The sequence below is a fragment of the Anomaloglossus baeobatrachus genome, unplaced genomic scaffold, assembly GCF_048569485.1.
Source record: "Anomaloglossus baeobatrachus isolate aAnoBae1 unplaced genomic scaffold, aAnoBae1.hap1 Scaffold_3717, whole genome shotgun sequence".
Lineage (NCBI taxonomy): Eukaryota > Metazoa > Chordata > Amphibia > Anura > Aromobatidae > Anomaloglossus > Anomaloglossus baeobatrachus.
Window position 1 is genome coordinate 39,570 of NW_027443064.1, and position 21,943 is coordinate 61,512.

At 43.2% G+C, this 21,943-nt stretch overlaps 1 protein-coding gene across 1 annotated transcript; it reads left to right on the top strand.

The window, feature by feature from the left end:
• Nucleotides 1-3,373: 3,373 nt before the first annotated feature.
• Nucleotides 3,374-21,493, top strand: LOC142274242 (synaptotagmin-like protein 2; the record flags this gene model as incomplete). The annotated part of the gene is made up of 3 exons (XM_075332559.1): nt 3,374-3,758; nt 20,056-20,210; nt 21,337-21,493. Coding segments are annotated over exons 1-3 (413 nt in total), but the record flags the coding sequence as incomplete, so codon positions are not given.
• Between the last annotated feature and the right edge of the window lie 450 nt (nt 21,494-21,943).

Genomic DNA, 21,943 nt, shown 5'->3' on the forward strand with positions numbered 1-21,943 from the left:
TTTAGCTACTGTGCAGACTTATAGGGTTCCATGGTTGTGGACTTCAACTAATCTGTAGTCTGATCCTGCAAATTGTGTTTTTTAGTGTGAACAGAGCCGTACTACATGGGGTGTTTCCAGTCTGTAACTATGAGGACATAGGTTTCAATAGGAGCTGTATACACAAACAAATGAAAATGTCTATTTATTTACTTTTTACCTTCGTATGCAGAGGCCCCAGGGAGAGGCTGAGAACAAGGAAATGAATGAACATAAGGGGAAGAATTAGTGACTTGTCAGACAGATCCTTCCAAGTTGTCAGATGTGACTTGTCTAATCTATAGCTCCCAGCACTACCAGCCGCCACCTCCTATATCCAAGAAACAGGATGCCAGAAAATGAGCAAATATACTCATATATACAGCTTATAGTGCTGGCCAAAAGTATTGGCACCCTGCAATTCTGTCAGAGAATACTCAGTTTCTTCCTGAAAATGATTGCAATCACAAATTCTTTGATATTATTATCTTCATTTATTTTGCTTGCAATGAAAAAACACAAAAGAGAATGAAAAAAAATCAATTCATTGATCATTTCACACAACTCCAAAAATGGGCCAGACAAAAGTATTGGTACCCTTAGCCTAATACTTGGTTGCACAACCTTTCGCCAAAATAACTGCGCACAACCGCTTCCGGTAACCATCAATGAGTTTCTTACAATGCTCTGCTGGAATTTTAGACCATTCTTCTTTGGCAAACTGCTCCAGGTCCATGAGATTTGAAGGGTGCCTTCTCCAAACTGCCATTTTGAGATCTCTCCACAGGTTTTCTATGGGGTTCAGGTCTGGACTCATTGCTGGACACTTTAGTAGTCTCCAGTGCTTTCTCTCAAACCATTTCTAGTGCTTTTTGAAGTGTGTTTTGGGTCCTTATCCTGCTGGAAGACCAATGACCTCTGAGGGAGACCCAGCTTTCTCACACTGGGCCCTACATTATGCTGCAAAATTTGTTGGTAGTCTTCAGACTTCATAGTGCCATGCACATGGTCAGGCAGTCCAGTGCCAGAGGCAGCAAAGCAACCCCAAAACATCAGGGAACCTCCGCCATGTTTGACTGTAGGGACAGTGTTCTTTTCTTTGAATGCCTCTTCTTCTTCTTTTTTTTTTTTTTTTTTTTTTTTTTTCTCGTGTAAACTCTGTTGATGGCTTTTCCCAAAAAGCTCTACTTTTTGTCTCATCTGACCAGAGAACATTCTTCCAAAACGTTTTAGGCTTTCTCAGGTAAGTTTTGGCAAACTCCAGCCTGGCTTTATGTCTTGGGGTAAGAAGTGGGGTCTTCCTGGGTCCTACCATACAGTCCCTTTTCATTCAGACGCCGACGGATAGTACGGGTTGACACTGTTGTACCCTCAGACTGCAGGGCAGCTTGAACTTGTTTGGATGTTAGTCGGGGTTCTTTATCCACCATCCGCACAATCTTGCGTTGAAATCTCTCGTCAATTTTTCTTTTCCTTCCACATCTAGGGAGGTTAGCCACAGTGCCATGGGCTTTACACTTCTTGATGACACTGCGCACCGTAGACACAGGAACTTTCAGGTCTTTGGAGATGGACGTGTAGCCTTGAGATTGCTCATGCTTCCTCACAATTTGGATTCTTAAGTCCTCAGACAGTTCTTTGGTCTTCTTTCTTTTCTCCATGCTCAATGTGGTGCACACAAGGACACAGGACAGAGGTTGAGTCAACTTTACTCCATGTCACCTGCTGCAAGTGTGATTTAGTTATTGCCAGCACCTGTTAGGTGCCACAGGTAAGTTACAGGGGCTGTTATTACACAAATTACAGAAGCATCACAGGATTTTTAAAACTGTGCCAATACTTTTGTCCACCCCCTTTTTTATGTTTGGTGTGGAATTATATCCAATTTGGCTTAATGACAATTTTTTTTTTTTTGATGGTTACTGGAAGCGGTTGTTCGCAGTTATTTTGGCTAGAGGTTGTGCAACCAAGTATTAGGCTAAGGGTACCAATACTTTTGTCTGGCCCATTTTTGGAGTTTTGTGTGAAATGATCAATTAATTAATTTTTGTTTCATTCTCTTTTGTGTTTTTTCATTGCAAGCAAAATAAATGAAGATAATAATACCAAAGAATTTGTGATTGCAATCATTTTCAGGAAGAAACTGAGTATTATCTGACAGAATTGCAGGGGTGCCAATACTTTTGTCCAGCACTGTATGTACTGGACTCACAATCCTCATGTGCAGTGTTGGGGCTGCGCTATTTCCTGCAGTTGTTGCTCCACTAACCTCTAATGCTGAAAGGCCAAATACTTGGTATACAAGATCTGAACAAAGCAACAAGCACTCATATAAAGGAGTGCAATAATTCACACTAGTTTTATGTTTGGTGTGATCATCATGGTGTCTGTTATTATACCCACATGTACATTCTTATTGGTACTAGTCAGTATTTAGTTATATTCTTGTACATAGGGACAGTATTATAGTAGGTATATTCTTGTACATAGGGGCAGTATTATAGTAGTTATATTCTTGTACATAGGGGCAGTATTATAGTAGTTATATTCTTGTACATAGGGGCAGTAATATAGTAGGTATATTCTTGTACATAGGGGCAGTATTATAGTAGTTATATTCTTGTACATAGGGGCAGTAATATAGTAGGTATATTCTTGTACATAGGGGCAGTATTATAGTAGGTATATTCTTGTACATAGGGGCAGTATTATAGTAGTTATATTCTTGTACATAGGGGCAGTATTATAGTAGTTATATTCTTGTACATAGGGGCAGTAATATAGTAGGTATATTCTTGTACATAGGAGCAGTATTATAGTAGTTATATTCTTGTACATAGGGGCAGTAATATAGTAGGTATATTCTTGTACATAGGGGCAGTATTATAGTAGGTATATTCTTGTACATAGGAGCAGTATTATAGTAGTTATATTCTTGTACATAGGAGCAGTATTATAGTAGTTATATTCTTGTACATAGGAGCAGTATTATAGTAGTTATATTCTTGTACATAGGAGCAGTATTATAGTAGTTATATTCTTGTACAAAGGAGCAGTATTATAGTAGTTATATTCTTGTACATAGGAGCAGTATTATAGTAGTTATATTCTTGTACATAGGAGCAGTATTATAGTAGTTATATTCTTGTACATAGGAGCAGTATTATAGTAGTTATATTCTTGTACATAGGAGCAGTATTATAGTAGTTATATTCTTGTACATAAAGGGCAGTATTATAATTTTTTTTTTTTTTGTAATTTGTGGAAATACTGTAGTAATTCTTTGACTACTGTATGTTGCCTTATGGCAGTAGTGTTACTCATGGTCACATTCTCCTTCTCTCCCTAGGTGATGTCGGTGCTCATCATTGCCTCCTTCTGAATCCGGTCCAGGCTGACACCTGACTGCAGACTCTGGGAGCATGTGAAGTGTGTAACTAGGAATGTGGCTCCTTCCCAAGAATCTCTTGACCAAAAGTAATGATTAGTTATTTTGCTAACAAGTCGCAAGTCAGGACTGCAGCAGAATTGTGTGCGCTGCACTGAGCCCCCTCCTCCGTGAGATCCTGTCTACCGGACCACACCGCTCTGGTCTTGTTTTATAGTTTTCCCCGTTATTGATTTTTTTTGAAAGACAAAATGATTGATCTGAGCTTTCTAACGGAAGCTGAGAAGGAGGCCATCCTGAAGGTCCTGAACAGAGACTCTGAGCTGAAGAAGTCAGAGGAGCAGCGCATACGGTAAGTCGCAACATATGTAGATGTATTTATTTTACTCACTTATATAGCGCCATTAATTCCACAGCATTTTACAGATGTGATCATTTGGCTCATCTAGGAACGGTTTACTGCTCTGACCGATCAGCTCTGCTACATCTGACAATACAAAGCTGAATTCTTTCACTGTTGTAAATTTAAATTGATGTCCCTCTGTCCCTCTGTCCCTCTGTCCCTCTGTCCCTCTGTCCCTCTGTCCCTCTGTCCCTCTGTCCCTCTGTCCCTCTGTCCCTCTGTCCCTCTGTCCCTCTGTCCCTCTGTCCCTCTGTCCCTCTGTCCCTCTGTCCCTCTGTCCCTCTGTCCCTCTGTCCCTCTGTCCCTCTGTCCCTCTGTCCCTCTGTCCCTCTGTCCCTCTGTCCCTCTGTCCCTCTGTCCCTCTGTCCCTCTGTCCCTCTGTCCCTCTGTCCCTCTGTCCCTCTGTCCCTCTGTCCCTCTGTCCCTCTGTCCCTCTGTCCCTCTGTCCCTCTGTCCCTCTGTCCCTCTGTCCCTCTGTCCCTCTGTCCCTCTGTCCCTCTGTCCCTCTGTCCCTCTGTCCCTCTGTCCCTCTGTCCCTCTGTCCCTCTGTCCCTCTGTCCCTCTGTCCCTCTGTCCCTCTGTCCCTCTGTCCCTCTGTCCCTCTGTCCCTCTGTCCCTCTGTCCCTCACACCTACTTGGCTGGGGCTGCTTTATATTTTTGGAAATTTTAGCTGTTGAAAAGTAAAAGCCGCGGTTCCCACGCAAAGATGGCTAGCAAAGCCCCTGAGATTATCTCTAAAAAATGGGGGCAGATATGAAACCAAAAGGGCGCCCCCATATATATTATATTATATATAATATAATAGATATGGGGGCGCCCTTTTGGTTTCACATCTGCCCCTATATATATATATATATATATATATATATATATATATATATATATATATATATATATATATATATATATATATATATATATATATATATATATATATATATATATATATATATATATATATATATATATATATATATATATATATATATATATATATATATAGCAAATTTATAAAATATAAAAAAAAAAAAAAATTATTACTAGCTTATCTAACGTTGAAGTGGACTTTTTCTTTGGGAGGGGGTCGCAGAATAAAAAAAATGTATGTATATTTTATTATTTATTTATTTATTTATTTATTTTTTATTCCTTCTCCTATAACCCCCGGCCCTTTGGAGTCCTGTCGCCATCTTTTGGGTGGCTTACTCCATTTCTCAGCCTCATATCACGGTCTTGTTTTCTATGTTAGTAAAGGCTTGTATTATCTGACGATGCATGGACATGATACTTGCGGCTTTGCCGTGGGAGTTGGCCGCTCTTTATATTTTTCTTGGCTTTGTTCCTGAGGCACAAACACTAAAGTATAAAAAAAATAAATAATTGTGATCATTACAATCTGCCGCTCTGGAAGTGTCCCGTGAATCCCCGGTACTATTGGACATTCCTATACCGCTATCCTTCACCCTGGGGAAAATAATCCATTCATAGCACGGAGTATAAACCTAGGGGCGGATTTATTAATACGGACATCTTATATACAAACATTAGTTATGTATTAAAGACCAATGTGGTGTCCAGCATGATGATCTCTCCTTTTTCATTCTCTATGGATTGGGCAGCCCAATATACTTGGGGCACTTTACTGGCAGAGAAAAAACTAAGTCCTGATAACTTTCCCTCCTTTGTATTTCTATTTCGTCTTAAAATCTCTTCTTGCTGTTTGTGAATGTGTGACGCCCTGGACTAGCCAGGTAGCCACAGACAGAACACACACACACCCCCTCCCCCGGACAGTTACATCAGTCAGACACAAAACCCTTGTTGCCTCCCTCTAGGGTCTGATGTCCACACGAGGTGGGGCGGAGCCAGGCGGTTGGCCCCACCCACCGAGGAGTTCACAGGCCTGGAGGCGGGAAAAGTGACAATTAGTCTTGGAGGTGTCTGGGTCGGAGCCCAGGCACTGACGGCAAGGTTGGCAGATGGTGGTGGTCATCTGCAGGAGTTGGTGGAACAACGCAGCGCCGTAAGGACCGGGGCTGGGCGGTGGCCCACCGGTACCGGACCGGGGAACTGAGTGAAGTTAGGCACACCCAGGCAGGGCCATCAGACCCCGACCAGGCTTGGAGCCGCCGTTAATAGTCAAATCCGAATGTGACGGGAACCCCCGGGGTTCCCTAACAACCCAGTCCTGATTGAAGGCAACCGTTCACACCGCGAGGACATACAGCCACCGCCACCGGCTAGAAGTCCAAGGGCCAGCGCCTGCGGGCAAAACTGTCTTCTCCGGTATCTTATACACCGGGGAGCGGACTACCGTTGGGAAGCCATTAGTCAACTCAGTACACAAAGGTGCAGGGAAAGACAGCCACCATCACCTGTCCGGGGAGATACACTGCAGCCGGCTGCGGGACCCGTACATCCAGCCATTTGGTTTACCGGAGACTTTGTGCATCTCTTGCTGAGTGAGTACACCAGTGCCATCCGGCACCGCGCCGCGCTGTCCCTGCAACCCTGCACCTCACCAACCCTGCCTCCCTGTCTCACCACCGGGCCCCGGGACCACCGACCCCTACCCACGGAGGGGTTAAACAACATCCCAGCTGCTCCCTACCATTGCTCCCGGGATCCCCGTCACCATCAGCGATGGTGCCTATCTTCACCACAACCCGTGGGTGGCGTCACGAACTCTCTCCCCAAACTAACCACCCACTTTTCACTCACGGACGAGGAGCGCCGCTCGAGTCCCCGGATCCGGCCCACCGCTCGAGCCACCGAGCAGCAGCAGCGCTGGACCCGAGCGTTAGCGAGCGCAGCGCCCCGCCGCCCGCGACAATTGGAGATGTTCTTGTTTTACAACCCAAGGGTGAAAATCTAATCTTTACAGACCTGATATTTCTCAAAGCTGAGTGTTTGCAACAATCCTTTAAAGAGGGGGTCTGACGTACAAAGTAATTTGATCCTAAATCCCTATCTATTTAGTGAAATGATGTAAACTCATTTCTAATATGATTTAATTTAAAAAATCCCTATTGTTTTTCCCAGCTAAACTTTCCGACTGTTTTCATTATTATTTATTTTAACTACTTCTTTTTTTTTTTTTTTTTTTTTTGATGGGTCGTTTGAGTGCCCCTGTGTTTTCTAGGATACTGAAACAAAGCATCATCAGGGGGCAGAGGCTGTGATCTTTGCCTTCTCTGTGAAACAAAACCTAATCAGGGGCAGAGGCTGTGATCTTTGTGCATTCCCTGAAACAAAGCGTCATCACGGAGCAGAGGTTGCGATGTTGGCCAAGTCCCTGAAACAAAGCGTCATCAGGGGGCAGAGGCTCGTGGTCTTTGTCCCCTCCCTGAACCTGTGTCATCAGTGATTACTATTTCATGGGCTGGGCTTTTTCCTGAGCTTTGTGCAATGTGCACAATGACAGCACACTCTGTTGCCAGCTCAGATTAGCAGTAATGAGTCTGTAACAGAGCAGAGCATACCTAGTGTGTTCGAAGACTACCAGTCATACAGAGACCAACGCTGCCTCCACAATTGACGTCGCTGGTCTAAGCATACCAGGTATTCTGACACAACTCTGTTCCCGGCTCATTACTGGTGATCTGAACAGACAATAGAGGGTGCGGTCATTGTGCACATCGCACAGTACACATCATGCAAGGATTAATACAGCCCCCGAAACAAGTGGCACTGATGACTCTTCATTTCACGGAGGGAGCAGGTGCTGTGGCAGTGACCGCAGCCTTTGCACCCTCACCGATGACTCTCTATTTGGGTATCACAGCATGTACTGGGATTCTCAAACAAAGAAAAAAGATAGTATGGTTAAGGAAGAATATGTAGGTATGTAGGTATGTATGTAGGTATGTATGTAATAAAACAGTTTAGGTTATGGCACTAAATCGACAGATTTACGATGAAAATTACTTTGTGGACGACCCCTTTAAATACACCAGCAGCACAAATGTCTCCTGTGCTTTGCTACAATGAATGAGTGCAAGTAAAATGTATCGGGCTGGAGTCCAAACTGTTTAGCTTAGAGAGGATTGTCTAGACTAGAGACAATTATAGCAAAGTCTCCGCTGTGAGAACCTCCTTCCTTGTACAGACCCGATTCTTCTCAGTCACCAGCGGGAAGGGATCACGATTAATGAACACACGAGGGAGGAGACTTGGGGTTCGTTCACATGTTAAGCATTTGATTTGCACATTGGTTACACTAGAAGTGAGTGACTTGTCAAAACCCCATTTATTCTTTTACTCCCTTTTTATACAGTTAACCTTAATCATATTCTGCAGGGTACTTTACAGACAACATCATTAGTCATGAGCGAGCACTACCATGCGTGGTACTCGTAACTAGTAATGAGCGAGCACTACATGCGTGGTACTCGTAACTAGTAATGAGCGAGCACTACCATGCGTGGTACTCGTAACTAGTAATGAGCGGGGACTACCATGCTCGGGTACTCGTAACTAGTAATGAGCGAGCACTACCATGCGTGGTACTCGTAACTAGTAATGAGCGAGCACTACCATGCTCAGGTACTCGTAACGAGCGAGCACTACCATGCTCGGGTGCTCGGTACTCGTAACTAGTGATGAGCGAGCACTACCATGCTCGGGTACTCGTAACTAGTGATGAGCGAGCACTACCATGCTCGGGTGCTCGGTACTCGTAACTACTGATAAGCGAGCACTACCGTCCTCTGTACTCGTTGAGTCACGCCCATCTGAGTGTCAAACTGCTCTTAACGGGTACCAAGCACCCAAGCATAGTATAGTAATGCTCGCTCATCACTAATCCTCATCGCTGTCCCCATTGAGGCCCACAATCTAATTTTACTTTTTCAGTCTTTGGAGTGTCGGAGGAAGTCCATTCAAACACTGAGAACTTACAAACTCCTGGCAGATGTTGTCCTAGGTGGGGTTTGAATCCAAGGCTATGGAGTTCACCACTGAGCCATTACAAGGTTTTGTTTTTTCCTCGTACACGACACATACTGACTAGAGGTGAGCGATTTGTGACAGTTGGCCATGGTCCCGGTCCGTGCTCTCTAGCTGAGGACATGAGCTTTGTGAATGATCTTCCCCTCCAGGATTCAAGGCTCGGCTAGGAATAGCTGGGTATTCAAGATGTCACCTGAGTGCGGCAAAGATGTCTGCCAAGCTGGGGTAATTATAAACCAAGCCGGAGATCCTGGGTGGTAAGGAAATCTGCGCCGCTCCTGTTTACAGCCAGAGAGCACTGACGAAGTCCAGGGTAGTGTGACTCAATCCGCTCATCTCGAGCACTGACCCGTAGAGTTTCATTGATCCGTTCATACATTTTTGTTTTAAAAACTGATTTCAAAGATTCAGATCCTCTCCTATTCTCCTCCGTTTCCAATTTGTGGATCAGATTCTCCATTAAAGGGAACCTGTCACCAGATCTGGTGACTATAAGCTGCGGCCACCACCAGTGGGCTCTTATATACAGTATGTTATCTACAGCATTCTAAGAGCCCAGGCTGCTGTAGAACATAAAAATGACTTTATAATACTCAAAGGGCGGTGCGGTGTAGAATGGTAAGATGGGTGTCTCTGTTCTCCGGTACCGGCGCCTCCTCTTTCGGCCATCTTTGTTCTTCTTCTGAAGCTCTGATGCATGACTCGTCCTACGTCATCCACAATAGCTGGCATTGAGGACCTGCGCAAGAGCACTACAATCTGCCCTGCTCAGGTATCGATTGCTTCCACCACCATCACAGAGCAGACCCAACTTTATTAAGAACTTCTTCTCCAATCCAGGGAAGGTTTAAGATAATTACTGATAATTGAAGAAAAAAAATTGCTACTTTAAATACATAACAAAAATAATTTTATAACTATATCTATCCATGCGCCATTTGCAACAATGAACCCCCTCCAATCCCATCCCCATTCGTATGGTGGTAAAGCAGACTTTCCTGTAAATGGGAAGATCCGCTCATTCTCCGAATAGGTGCAGGATAAAATGATGGTGACCTCATGGGATCGTTGAGTGTAATGTTTGCTTTAAGGAACTGCAAACTAATAAGAGTGATTAATTTGTTCTCTAAATGCCTTTAATGGCGGCGCAGTCTCTTCCGTACTCCTCTGCAGCTTTTAATGATCGCCCCTTCTGCCCTTGATTTATCTGGCTCCTGTTCCTTTTAGTCAGAAAATGTATTGATTCCCCCTAATGTATATTTACTGTGTGACATGAGAGATTATTCAGAGTCTGTAATGAATATAGGAGTGACTGTAACGTGGGGGGTGTTAAAAAGTGGTTTTAGGCTAAAGACCAAATATCATCTGCTTTTCTTCCCTACTCTCCATACACATACTTGACTGTATTTTCAGTGGGGAAAGTGTAATAATTATAACCTGCAACCAGACCCCTCCAGAAGCTTACACTAATCACAGGTTGGGATATTTGGCTTTCGGGTGAACCTTCAGGTTGATCCTATAATGCCCTCTGACCTTTTCAGGTGTACCTAATGTGACCACCTCTGATCTTTTGGATGCTCATGTCCAATTGTTCAACTTGCCCTTCTCTAAGAAGGAGCTTAATGGCAAAATTCACAACAGCTGTTTGATCCATTAACCAGTCCTCCTCATCATGCTGTTCACATATTGACCTGGTGAGATGAAGACGACACCTAATAATTGATCAGCCGGACCGCGCCATTGTGAGGCTTCAAGCAGGATGTTCTCAGACAGAAGCAGACACTGAGCTGAGTGTCACCAGCAGGTTGTACAGAGACTGGAAGAGTCACGGAACGGCAGAGAAGTGGACGTCCTTTGGCCACATCCCACACTGATGACAATTCCTTGTGAACAATGCACTTTGGAACCAAATGATGTTGAAGACGTCCAGGAGCACGCTATGTATCAGCAACTGTTGTATGACGAGCCCTTGGTGGTGGTAAGGCCTTGTTACAGGCAACCACATCGCTAACGAGATGTCGCTGGGGTGATGGAATTCGTGACGCACATCTGGCTTCGTTGGCGACGTCTTTGCGTGTGACACGTATGAGCGACCGCTAACTATCCCAAATATTCACCAAATCGTTGATTGTTGACACGTCATTCCTTTCCAAAAAATCGTTTATCTTTTAGGATGCAGGTTGTTTGTCGTTCCTGAGGAAGCACACATCGCTACGTGTGACACCCCAGGAACGACGAACAACAGCGTTCCTGCGTCCTCCGGCAACTAGATGGGCGTGTCTTTCATGCAGCTGCTCTCCGCCCCTCCGCTTCTATCAGTGGCCCGCTGTGTGATGTTGCTGTGACGCCACACGAACCGCCCCCCCTTAGAAAGAGGTTGTTCGCCGGCCACAGCGACGTCGTTAGGAAGGTAAGTATGTGTGACGCGCACTACCGATTATTGTTTGCCACGGGCAGCGATTTGCCCGTGACGCACAAACGACGGGGGCGGGTGCGATCACTAGCGATGTTGCAGTGTGTAAAGCAGCCTTAAGTATGGCCCGGTGTGTCCAGTCACTACAGATCGGTCCTACACGTTGTGAATGGTACAGTGACAGCCCCTACTACTGGAATAACATAATTAATCCAGTCATTGTGCCTCTGCATTAACACCGGCCTATTTGTCATCTTCATGGACAACAATGCTCCAGCTCATCGAGGTCGCATCATTAGGGAACGGCTGCTGGAGACTGGGAGACCTAAAATGGAGCGGCTGCATTGTCTCCAGGCCTGAATCCCATAAAAAAACTCGAGATCAGTTGAGTCATTGTGTAGAGGCTGAAACTCTACCCCAGAACCTCCATGACCTGAGGGCCACCCATCAAGAGCAGGATGCAAGAACTCCACTTGTGACCAGCTTGAGATGCCGTTGTCAGCTGTAATTGAAGCTCAAAGCCACGTGACAAGTTGAGACAGTGACATTTTGGGGGGGGTATGCCTGTTGGTGAACTCCTTAGAAATGTTCACGCGTTGCCTGCCCCTGACCTAATTAATGTGGATCAAGTGCATGCTTAAAAGAAATCGACACCAGACAAAGTTAGATGTGAAATCTCTTCTTGATCAGAGGAAAAAATGGCACCAAAGTGAGCTTTATTCCAATAGAAAAATTATTTGTCCTATGCGGAACGGTTACAGGATTTAGGATTGTTTTAGCTTGCAAAAGAGAAGACTGAGAGGAGACTTAATAGCGGTCTACAAATATCTTAAAGGCTGTCACACTGTAGAGGGATCAGTTTTATTCTCATTGTCACAAGGAAAGACTAGAAGCAATGGGATGAAACTGATGGGGAGAAGACACAAATTTAATATTAGAAAAAACTTTTTGACAGTGATCAACGAGTGGAACAGGCGACCACGAGAGGTGGTGAGGTCTCCTTCAATGGAAGTCTTTAAAAAGAGGTTGGACGGACATCTGTCTGGGATGATTTAGTGAATCCTGCTTTGAGCAGGGGGTTGGACTAGATGACCCAGGAGGTCCATTCCAACTCTAATATTCTATAATTCTATGAAACATGAACTTATATAAACTAGGAAAACTGGCATGGTCTGCTCTACAGTGGGCATGCTCGGATGCGTTCATTGGTCAATGGGCTGATCCGTGGGTGACATCATGGGCTGGTCTGTGAGGTCATCAATGGGGTTGTTCATGAGGCAATCAGTGGGGTGGTCCTCTGGTTTGACCAGTGGGTCTTTCCTTTATATGGTGATTTCATCTGGAGATTCTTTGCATACCATAGCAGCGTGTGGAGAACAGGAAATGGCGGCCATCTTTAATGTGTGTCACATGATGATATATCTGAACAGACTATAATTGTAATTATTAAAGGCGTTTCGGTCATCCGACCTTCATCAGTTTACACAGAAAAGGTTCTGTAGACAGTATGTGACATTGACTGCAGACCGGGACGGGCAGCTTTTTCCTCTGGTCCAGCTTTTTCATATATTTCTACAGAACCTTTTATGCGTAAACTGATGAAGGTCGGATGACGGAAACGTCTTTAATAATTACAGAGATCCATGAATAAAATATAAAACAATTTCAGTTAAATGCTTTGAGTGCTGGATTTTTTTCATTTTTTGATCTGGGGTGGGACCCTATCCAAGCACCAGCGACTATAGAAGGAGTGCCACATTTCTATATTTTATTTAATGAGAGACAAATGAGAGACAAAAGAGCCAGCAATGCTAGGATAGGACACATTACAAACAGCACTATGGAGAGACCCCTCTTTAAAAGGCATTATACACGCACAGATAAAAGCCAGCAACTTTAATTAACTCACATAATAAATATTAACATATATCTAACAGCAATCAACTCACATAATAAATATTAACATATATCTTAACAGCAAGAACATTATTCAAAAAAAAGCCCACCCCCCCAACAAGAAAAAAGACCTACCTTTTCAAAGAAGTGTATATCAATGTAGAATCCAAGCGGAATCGCAAATACGATCTCACCGACACTCGACAGCACTGCAAGGATACTCCAGGTGCAACTGCGGCTTCGATCCGAAAAACACACCAACAAAGCGACCGGGTACAATGGACGAAGGAATCAGGGTGGAGACGCAGGTTCTATCTCAAAGCAAAGCGCAAAAGAAGTGACAAAGGGTGGACGCGATCCAAAATTTAACCGCTAGATACGCCCCCTGCATGCCCAATCAGAACGCAGTATTGGCCGCCAATGAAAGCGGAGGGGGGTATGGAAAAGGCGACGCAAATGTGACTCACTGCATAATGGGATTGGAATCGTTAACATAGTAGCTGTGTGACAGGGTCCTTATCAATCAGAGCGGAGGGGGTGGAAAAGGCGACGCCCGCCCGGCCGCCCAATCAGAACGCAGTATTGGCCGCCAAAGAAAGCGGAGGAGGGTATGGAAAAGGCGACGCAAATGCACGCCTACGTGACTCACTGCATAATGGGATTGGAATCGTTAACATAGTAGCTGTGTGACAGGGTCCTTATCAATCAGAGCGGAGGGGGTGGAAAAGGCGACGCCCGCCCGGCCGCCCAATCAGAACGCAGTATTGGCCGCCAATGAAAGCGGAAAAGGCGACACAAATGCACGCCTACGTGACTCACTGCATTTTACTACGCCCCTAATGGGATTGGAATCGTTAACATAGTAGCTGTGTGACAGGGTCCCAGCGATTTGAAAGATCGTTATACGGGACGCATGCTCGTTCATAAACTCGTTATGTGTGACACCCAACATGCGATTTCAACAACGACTCATAAACGATCCAGAAAGTGTGACGTAGTAGCGATCTCGTTCACGATCTCGTTATGTGTGACTGGACCTTAAGTCTGGTGAAATACGTTTCGTCAGTTTTTGTTTTTTTTTTTGTTTTTTTCACTCTACGTTTCAAGGTCAATTAAGTATTTCATCCAATGGCCCTTCTCAACATGCCCACCACTGCTGTTGGCTTTTGTGCCAGTAAATTGTCTGAAATGAGGAAGTCTCCAAACGTACGGTAAATGCCCGACCGTCCTGATGAAGTTCACACTACAGGGATATCCAAGTTGTTTTTTTTTTTTTTTTTTTTTTATTTTCTATACAGTTCTCCCGAAAGCCAAATATTCAAACTTTGAGAGGGATCGGAGATGATGAAATCCAAACATTCCTAATTCCCCCCCCACCCCCTTTAACCGCTAGGAATAAATCTGCACAGTAAATTTACCAGTTGGAAAGGAATTGGTCGGTTTTCTTGACTTTAACCTATTTTGTCGCTACTTTTTTTTTTTTTTTAAGGGTTATTCCTTTTTCAGCAGGAGTGGGAAACAGCTGAGCGCGACTAATCTTTGCAGATTTATTGGTCCCATACAAGTGAATGGGAGTTTCTGAAATGGCGGCGCTCAGCCATGACTCAGCTGTGTGAACATTTGTATAGCATGTCGGTGTTCCCACATATCATAAATCTTTCATATTATTTCCATTTTTCTTTTTTTATTTGGGAAGGAACATGGTGTTCCAGAAAAGTGGATTCAATCTTGTGAAACTCCACTCCCACTGTGCGGAATGATATGATGATAGTGACCTGTGTGGTTTAGGGTGTTTCATTTTTTATTTTTTTTTGTTGCCTAATGGGCTTCTGTAGGAAGCCTTAAACATGCTTAAAAACACCGTGCCAAATCTGTATAACAAATTAGAATAAAGCATTAAAATGGCGCACAGGGCTATTGCGTGTTTTGGTGCAGACATCTGCATACATCCCTTTTTTTAAAGAAAAAAAAATCTAAGGGTGGGAAAGAAATTTTTACATTTGGAAATATGCAGTTAAATGCGTTTTGTTTTTTTTTGGGGTTTTTTTTTTTAAATAAAAACAAAAATGATTGCAGAATCCCCTAAATCCTAAAATTCAAAATAAACTGACAAATCTGCATAAGCGAAACCACAGGAAAAAAAAAACAAAAAAAACCCCCCACAAAACAAAATTAGAGACTGTGCAAACACCTACAGAAAAACTTGATGTTTTAGCACATGGGAGCATATGCAGCATCATATGTTAGTGCGCAATTGCAACAAGCTCCAGGATGTTCTGTTTTTGGGGCAGCAGCATCAAGGATGGTGAAGGTATGAATGAGCACCAGCATAATGTTTTCTTCTTTCTTTCTTTCTTTCTTTCTTTCTTTCTTTCTTTCTTTCTTTCTTTCTTTTTTTTTCTTTTTCTTTCCCCCGCCCCCTCCTTCTCCCTATGACTTTTGACCAGGCAGGGGTATACTTGAAACGTGTAGTTCTGTAAAGATAGGAAACATGGCTGCATCAAAAGTGAGGTAGGCCCGTGCCCCAACCTCTCATCTCCTCTTCTCCTAGCTGCTGTCGTCAGGTGTCGTGCAGGTGGAGAGCGATTAGATTGTAAGCCTCCCAGCATGTGTCTGTAATGGAACGAGCCATTATTGTAATCTCTTAATTCTCGCGGCTCCTTAAAGCTGCCAGCGCATTCCTCCGTATTACTTTATCATGTGAGCTAAGAAGTCACTTGATGTGCAGATTGCCTCGGCTGAGCCGCTCAAATCTTCTTATTGCCGGTATTTGCTTCTGCTCTTAAACTTCTCAGAGTGTGAGATGCACAGGTTCAGCATTGTGACACCGTGTAACGTTAAACCTGCGGGGCAAAAGCGCGCTGAGCCGTACGGGTCACTGCACGGTTTACTTCTAAAGCTGCAAAATGGTATGTACATAGCGTTCTGTGGGGCGGCTACCGGGGAGAATCCATTACCTTGTGGTTGGGGTCTTTGTGTCCATATTGAAGGGTTTGATCGCTTGTAGGACCATCTTTTATTTTATGAGCCTCTCTTCCACCCCCCCCCCCCCATTTCTGCAGTTGTGTGAAAATGGTAAATAGAGCCAATTATCCCCGTCACTTTTATAGAGATTGGGATTGCTTGATCAGCAACAATCTTATATCATGGAAAAGAAATTAGTGTTTCTATTGTAGCTAATACAGGGAGACTCAACTAGGTCATTCATTTTATAGCCTGGCCAATTAAGAAGGGGGATGGGGAGAGGGCTAGATCTGTCCATCATGGTTAATGGGGATCTAGAGGACATATCAAGTGGGTCATGTAACTTTATGGACTGGAGTTGTCTTGTTGGAGTTGCATTAAATTTTAAGAATGAAGTTGGCACAGCTCTCCATCATGGTAATAATGACCCACTTGAGATCACCTTTATTTTACATGACGGACAGCTATGTATTAGAGTGCCACTTCCCCCAAAGCCTCATTGAGTTCTTCCAACACCCCCCCCTCCTACACACACACACACACACACACACACACACACACACACACACACACACACACACACACACACACACACACACACACACACACACACACACACACACACACACACACACACACACACACACACCTCCCGGCCAACCCCAATAAAGAAAGATGACTTCCTAGCTCCATAGTATGGATTGTCCTGATGGGATAACTCTTAAGAATTGGTGTGCGTGATGGCATTGTGATACACCATGCTGTCCATCATGGATTAGTGCTACCCCCTTTCATGCTTGGGTTGTCCCAATAGGATAACCTTATGCTATAGAGCTAGAGAGTCTCAAGTAGGTCATCTATCTTTGGTAGACTGGGGTTTATCTCGTGGGGTAGCCAAATTAAGAATAGGTGGGGGGATTGTAATCTCCTTTACAGCTAGATAACCTACCTGTGATATATAGCATTCACGTAAGATAAAGGTTGAGATTATCTAGGTGGGAAAACGCAACTGTAAATGATAGTCTCAAGACGGCCATGTATTATATTTATTTATTTATAATATATATTTATATATTTATAATATTTATTATATTAGTGTCCACTATCTGAGCTATGTAGAACGGGGTCATTACTCCCATTTGTAGCGGAGTTGACTCATCAAGACAACCCTAGTCTATTGAGAGAAATGACCCAGTGACTTTCAATAGCCTGGAGTTGTCCTGGTGAGAAAGTTGAATCATGAAATCGGAATGGCACTGTAATATATTGCTAACCAGCCTGGCTAATAAGGGACCTTGATTGGGTTATTGATCTCTATTGTTGGGCTTATCTTAAGCTATCCTGCATGTGTACATCAGGAATGCCACTATATCCAGCCATTATATGTCTTAGAGAGGAAAAATGGTGACAATGCAGGATACATCCTTAATGTACAATCCACTCTGAGCTGGTGGAGGAGACTAATAATTTTGAAAAAGCAGCATGGAGAACATTACATAGCAGTAGTGATCAGTGAGGATGTGAATTCACCGCTGGCGTTAGAACAAATACGATCTTTCTGTATCTCCTGCTCGATTTATCAATGTGCTTCAAGTTCGCACTCCTTCCCTCTCCATACAGTATAATAGGCAGTGTCATGATTTTTTGACATGTTTTATCAAAATGGATGGTGAGTTCAAGAGGAAAGGGGAAAGTGGGCGAGGTGACTTATAAATGGGGGAAGGAAGCAAATTTTTCTGATTAAGATATATATTACAAAGTTTCTTATTCACCAGTTCTACTGATCCACGCAAAGTTTGTTTATAAGCATAGCCCCCGTTGTATACAGAATAAGCCTCCTATTAGTTGTATCTCCCCCCTAGTGGTACTTGGAAGGTATTGCACCAATGCAACACACCCTCCTAGCTGACCTGCTAGCTTTACTCTGATACAGTTGTCTTGGCATATTGCAGCTGTGCTATAGCCCCCAAATCCACATCCCCATTCTCTTGCCTAGCCACTTGGTGCAAGCGCTCAGCACCACCCATTTGTACTCCTTGGTGCGTCCCCCAAAACACCCCAAGAATACAGTATCCTCCTGTGAGTCTAGCCACAGAGTTAAACAATGATGGCCCTGGCAGGGAGAAATGATGTCGCCACCAACAAGGCGCCTTTGTGCACTATTCTCTATTACACCTCCTTAAAGTGATCATGAGCTATAGATACTGTATGTCTGTCAAGGTGCTATTGAGAATAGTGCAAAAAAGGCACCTTTTTGGTGGCAGCACAATTTCTCCTAGCCAGGGCCATCACTGTTTTAACTCTGTGGCTAGGCTCACATGAGGATCGACTCTATAGAGAATGGTGCACCAAGGCACCTTGTTGAGAATAGTTCACCTAGGTGCCTTGTTGGTGGTGGCACAATTTCTCCCAGCCAGGAGCATCAGTCTTTTATCCTATCTATCGAAGACTGATGGCCCCGCCTTGGAGAATTGGTGCCACCACCAACAAGGCGCCTTGGTGCACTATTCTGTATAGCACCTCCTTAAACTGATCATGAGTGAGAGATATGTCTGTCGAGGTGCTATTGAGAATAGTGCGCCTTGTTGGTGGTGGCACAATTTCTTCCAGCCAGGATCATCAGTCTTCTATCCGATCTATCGAAGACTGATGACCCTGGCCGGGAGAAATGGTGCCACCAGCAGCAAGGCGCCTTGGTGCACTATTCTGTATCACACCTTCTTAAAGTGATCATGAGATGGAGAAATCAGTCTCTGTCGAGGTGATATTGAGAATAGTGCACTATAGAGGATTGTTGGTGGCGGCACCATTTTAACTCTGTGGCTAGACTCACATGAGGATACTGTATTCTTGGGGTGTTTTGGGGGGTGCACCATGGAGTACAAATGGGTAGTACTGAGTGCTTGCACCATTTCTATTAGCCAGGGCCATATTGTTTTAACTCTGTGGCTAGGCTCACATGAGGATAGACTCTATAGAGAATGGTGCACCAAGGCACCTTGTTGGCGTTGGCACCATTTCTCCCAGCCAGGACCATCCGTTTTCTATCTAACGAAGACTGGCTGCCCTGACTGGGAGAAGGTGCCGCCACAAACAAGGCTCTTTGGTGCACTATTATTTGTATTTATTTTTTGTAAGGCTTGGGATGCCATAGAAAATAAGGCTTAAAATCAGCATGAATCCTGGAACATCTGAGCGTCTCCTGCTAACCACGAGCTCTGGAGGATGCATAGACGCTAATGTTACACCCGGATCTACAGTAATTGAGGGTGACGGCTTTAATTGTCAGTTTTACCCTTGGAATGTGAGGATTCCTATTAGCCATTTACGTGGCATTATGTAAGGACGCTGCCATGATCTGCCCTGTACTTCACCTTTTGAATCTCTTACCCAGAAAAGCGGCTCTGCCAAATCTATATACAGTATATGTTCATATTTGCTGATTTGACTGCCGGGGAACAGCGGAGAAGGTGTCAGCATTTTAAGTTTAGTATCCACAGACGTCATTGATTTTGCAAATGCAGAACAACCAAAATCTGTCTGACTTCATAGGGTAATTATTTATTTATGTTTCCCTTCCTGGAAATGTATAACTTGGAGTTACCATTCTTTCTTTTTTTGGCTTGGAAAAGATTCCCCAATAACATCTGATACTGGAGCCATCAATAAGGGGAATAGTAACACAATGTTGTCAATGTTCGCATACTTTCATAACAAAATGTCAATATGTAAGTATTCCCAGAAGGAGGAACAACATGGAATGGAAACATTTAAAAATAAATATATATAATATATATTGTTTTCTTATATATTAAAATGTATATATTTTTCAATAAATAAAAAAAATTAAATATATAAAAAAGAGTTATTCTCTATATATATATATATATATATATATATATATATATATATATATATATATATATATTTTTATTTTTAGTTTTTTTTTCTATTTTGACTTTAGGGTGTGAATTCTTGCTAGCGTGGTCTTTATTAAATATGGGTCTCTTTTTGGTTTACAGTCATCTACAGGATGAAGTCAATGATGAGAATGAGTTAAAGTATAAAAGTGGTCAATGGTTTTATGAGGCCAAATCACGACGACACCGGGATAAGATACATGGAGCCGACCTAGTCAGAGCCTCAATTAGGAAGCGGAAAAACCCAGCAACTATAGGTAAGTGATATATGTAATGGATATTTCAGTATAATGCAATTTTTGTGCTTGACAGATGGATGTCACTTTCAAGGTCCTTCAACTGTACGACCAATAACGAATACTTCTTCTTTCCATGTACAAGAATATAACTACTATAATACTGCTCCTATGTACAAGAATATAACTACTATAATACTGCCCCTATGTACAAGAATAGAACTGCTATAATACTGCCCCTATGTACAAGAATATAACTACTATAATACTGCCCCTATGTACAAGAATATAACTACTATAATACTGCCCCTATGTACAAGAATAGAACTACTATAATACTGCCCCTATGTACAAGAATAGAACTGCTATAATACTGCCCCTATGTAAAAGAATAGAACTACTATAATACTGCCCCCTATGTACAAGAATAGAACTGCTATAATACTGCCCCTATGTACAAGAATAGAACTACTATAATACTGCCCCTATGTACAAGAATAGAACTACTATAATACTGCCCCCTATGTACAAGAATATAACTACTATAATACTGCCCCTATGTACAAGAATAGAACTACTATAATACTGCCCCTATGTACAAGAATAGAACTGCTATAATACTGCCCCTATGTACAAGAATAGAACTACTATAATACTGCCCCTGTATAAAAGACTATACTATCTTCATACACTACTCACAGCCAAACTTGCCTAAATATGAGTATTGTGATGAAGTGCAGGCACTTTTCTGTTCTTTCGTCACCCGGGTGTGATGGCCGGCAGCCTTTATTTTGACCATGACTGTGGGTTCCAGAGGTCGGTATCTATGGCACATTTATGGCTTGTTCTGTAGATTTTTCCATAATTTGTTTTTAGCTGGGAATATTCCTTTGATTACGATGTTCAATCTTTTGTGTAAAGCAAATACGTCCTTTTTGTGTAGAATGAAGGCACATTCATTCACAGGATTTCTACAATTTCATAGAGCCAAAGTTTGAGCCGCACTCATCTAGTCTAACAACTTCGAATTTTTTTTTTGTGTTTTCTACCATACAATGTGACCCGCGAATGATCATGTTTGTGAATACCGTACCCAGTGTTTCTCACATGCAACTTCTAGAAATAATGGTCACTTTTTATATTTTAGCCGAGCTAAGTCAGAGCAGTAAGGACAAATCACAGAGACGCTGGGTGAACAGTGTCAACCAAGACCTTTTTATTCCTCCAGAGCTGTACGGTGTTATGGAGCCACCAGATGAAGCCGAAGAAGACCTAATGCCTTCTACTGTCCAGGCCATCCACAGGTACAGACCTATCGATGACAGAAAAATCGTCTGTGTAGGATTTTATATTGCGGTTATACAAGTGTTTTGTATTATATATGCCATAATGGGACAAAATATGTATGAGGGTTGGAGTGCAGACAATTTATATCCTGGACATAAAGGTATAAAAAACAAGTCTGAAATTCACAAATTAGACAAGTGTCTGTCCTTCATCTACATTACTGATCCTGTACTGACCCTGAGTTACCTCCTGTATTAGGCTAAGTTCACATTTCCGCTAAAATGTATCAGTCGAAATCCGCTGCTATGGTAAACAACGGAATCCGTTTAGCGGATTCCGTTGTGTCCCATAGACTTGCATTAGTGGCGGATTGCGACTGATGACCTTGCGTTGCGTCCGCTGCGTCGCAGTCCGTCGTTTTTTGACTGACTGCCGGGCTGGGAGCAACGCAGAATGTAACGTTTTTC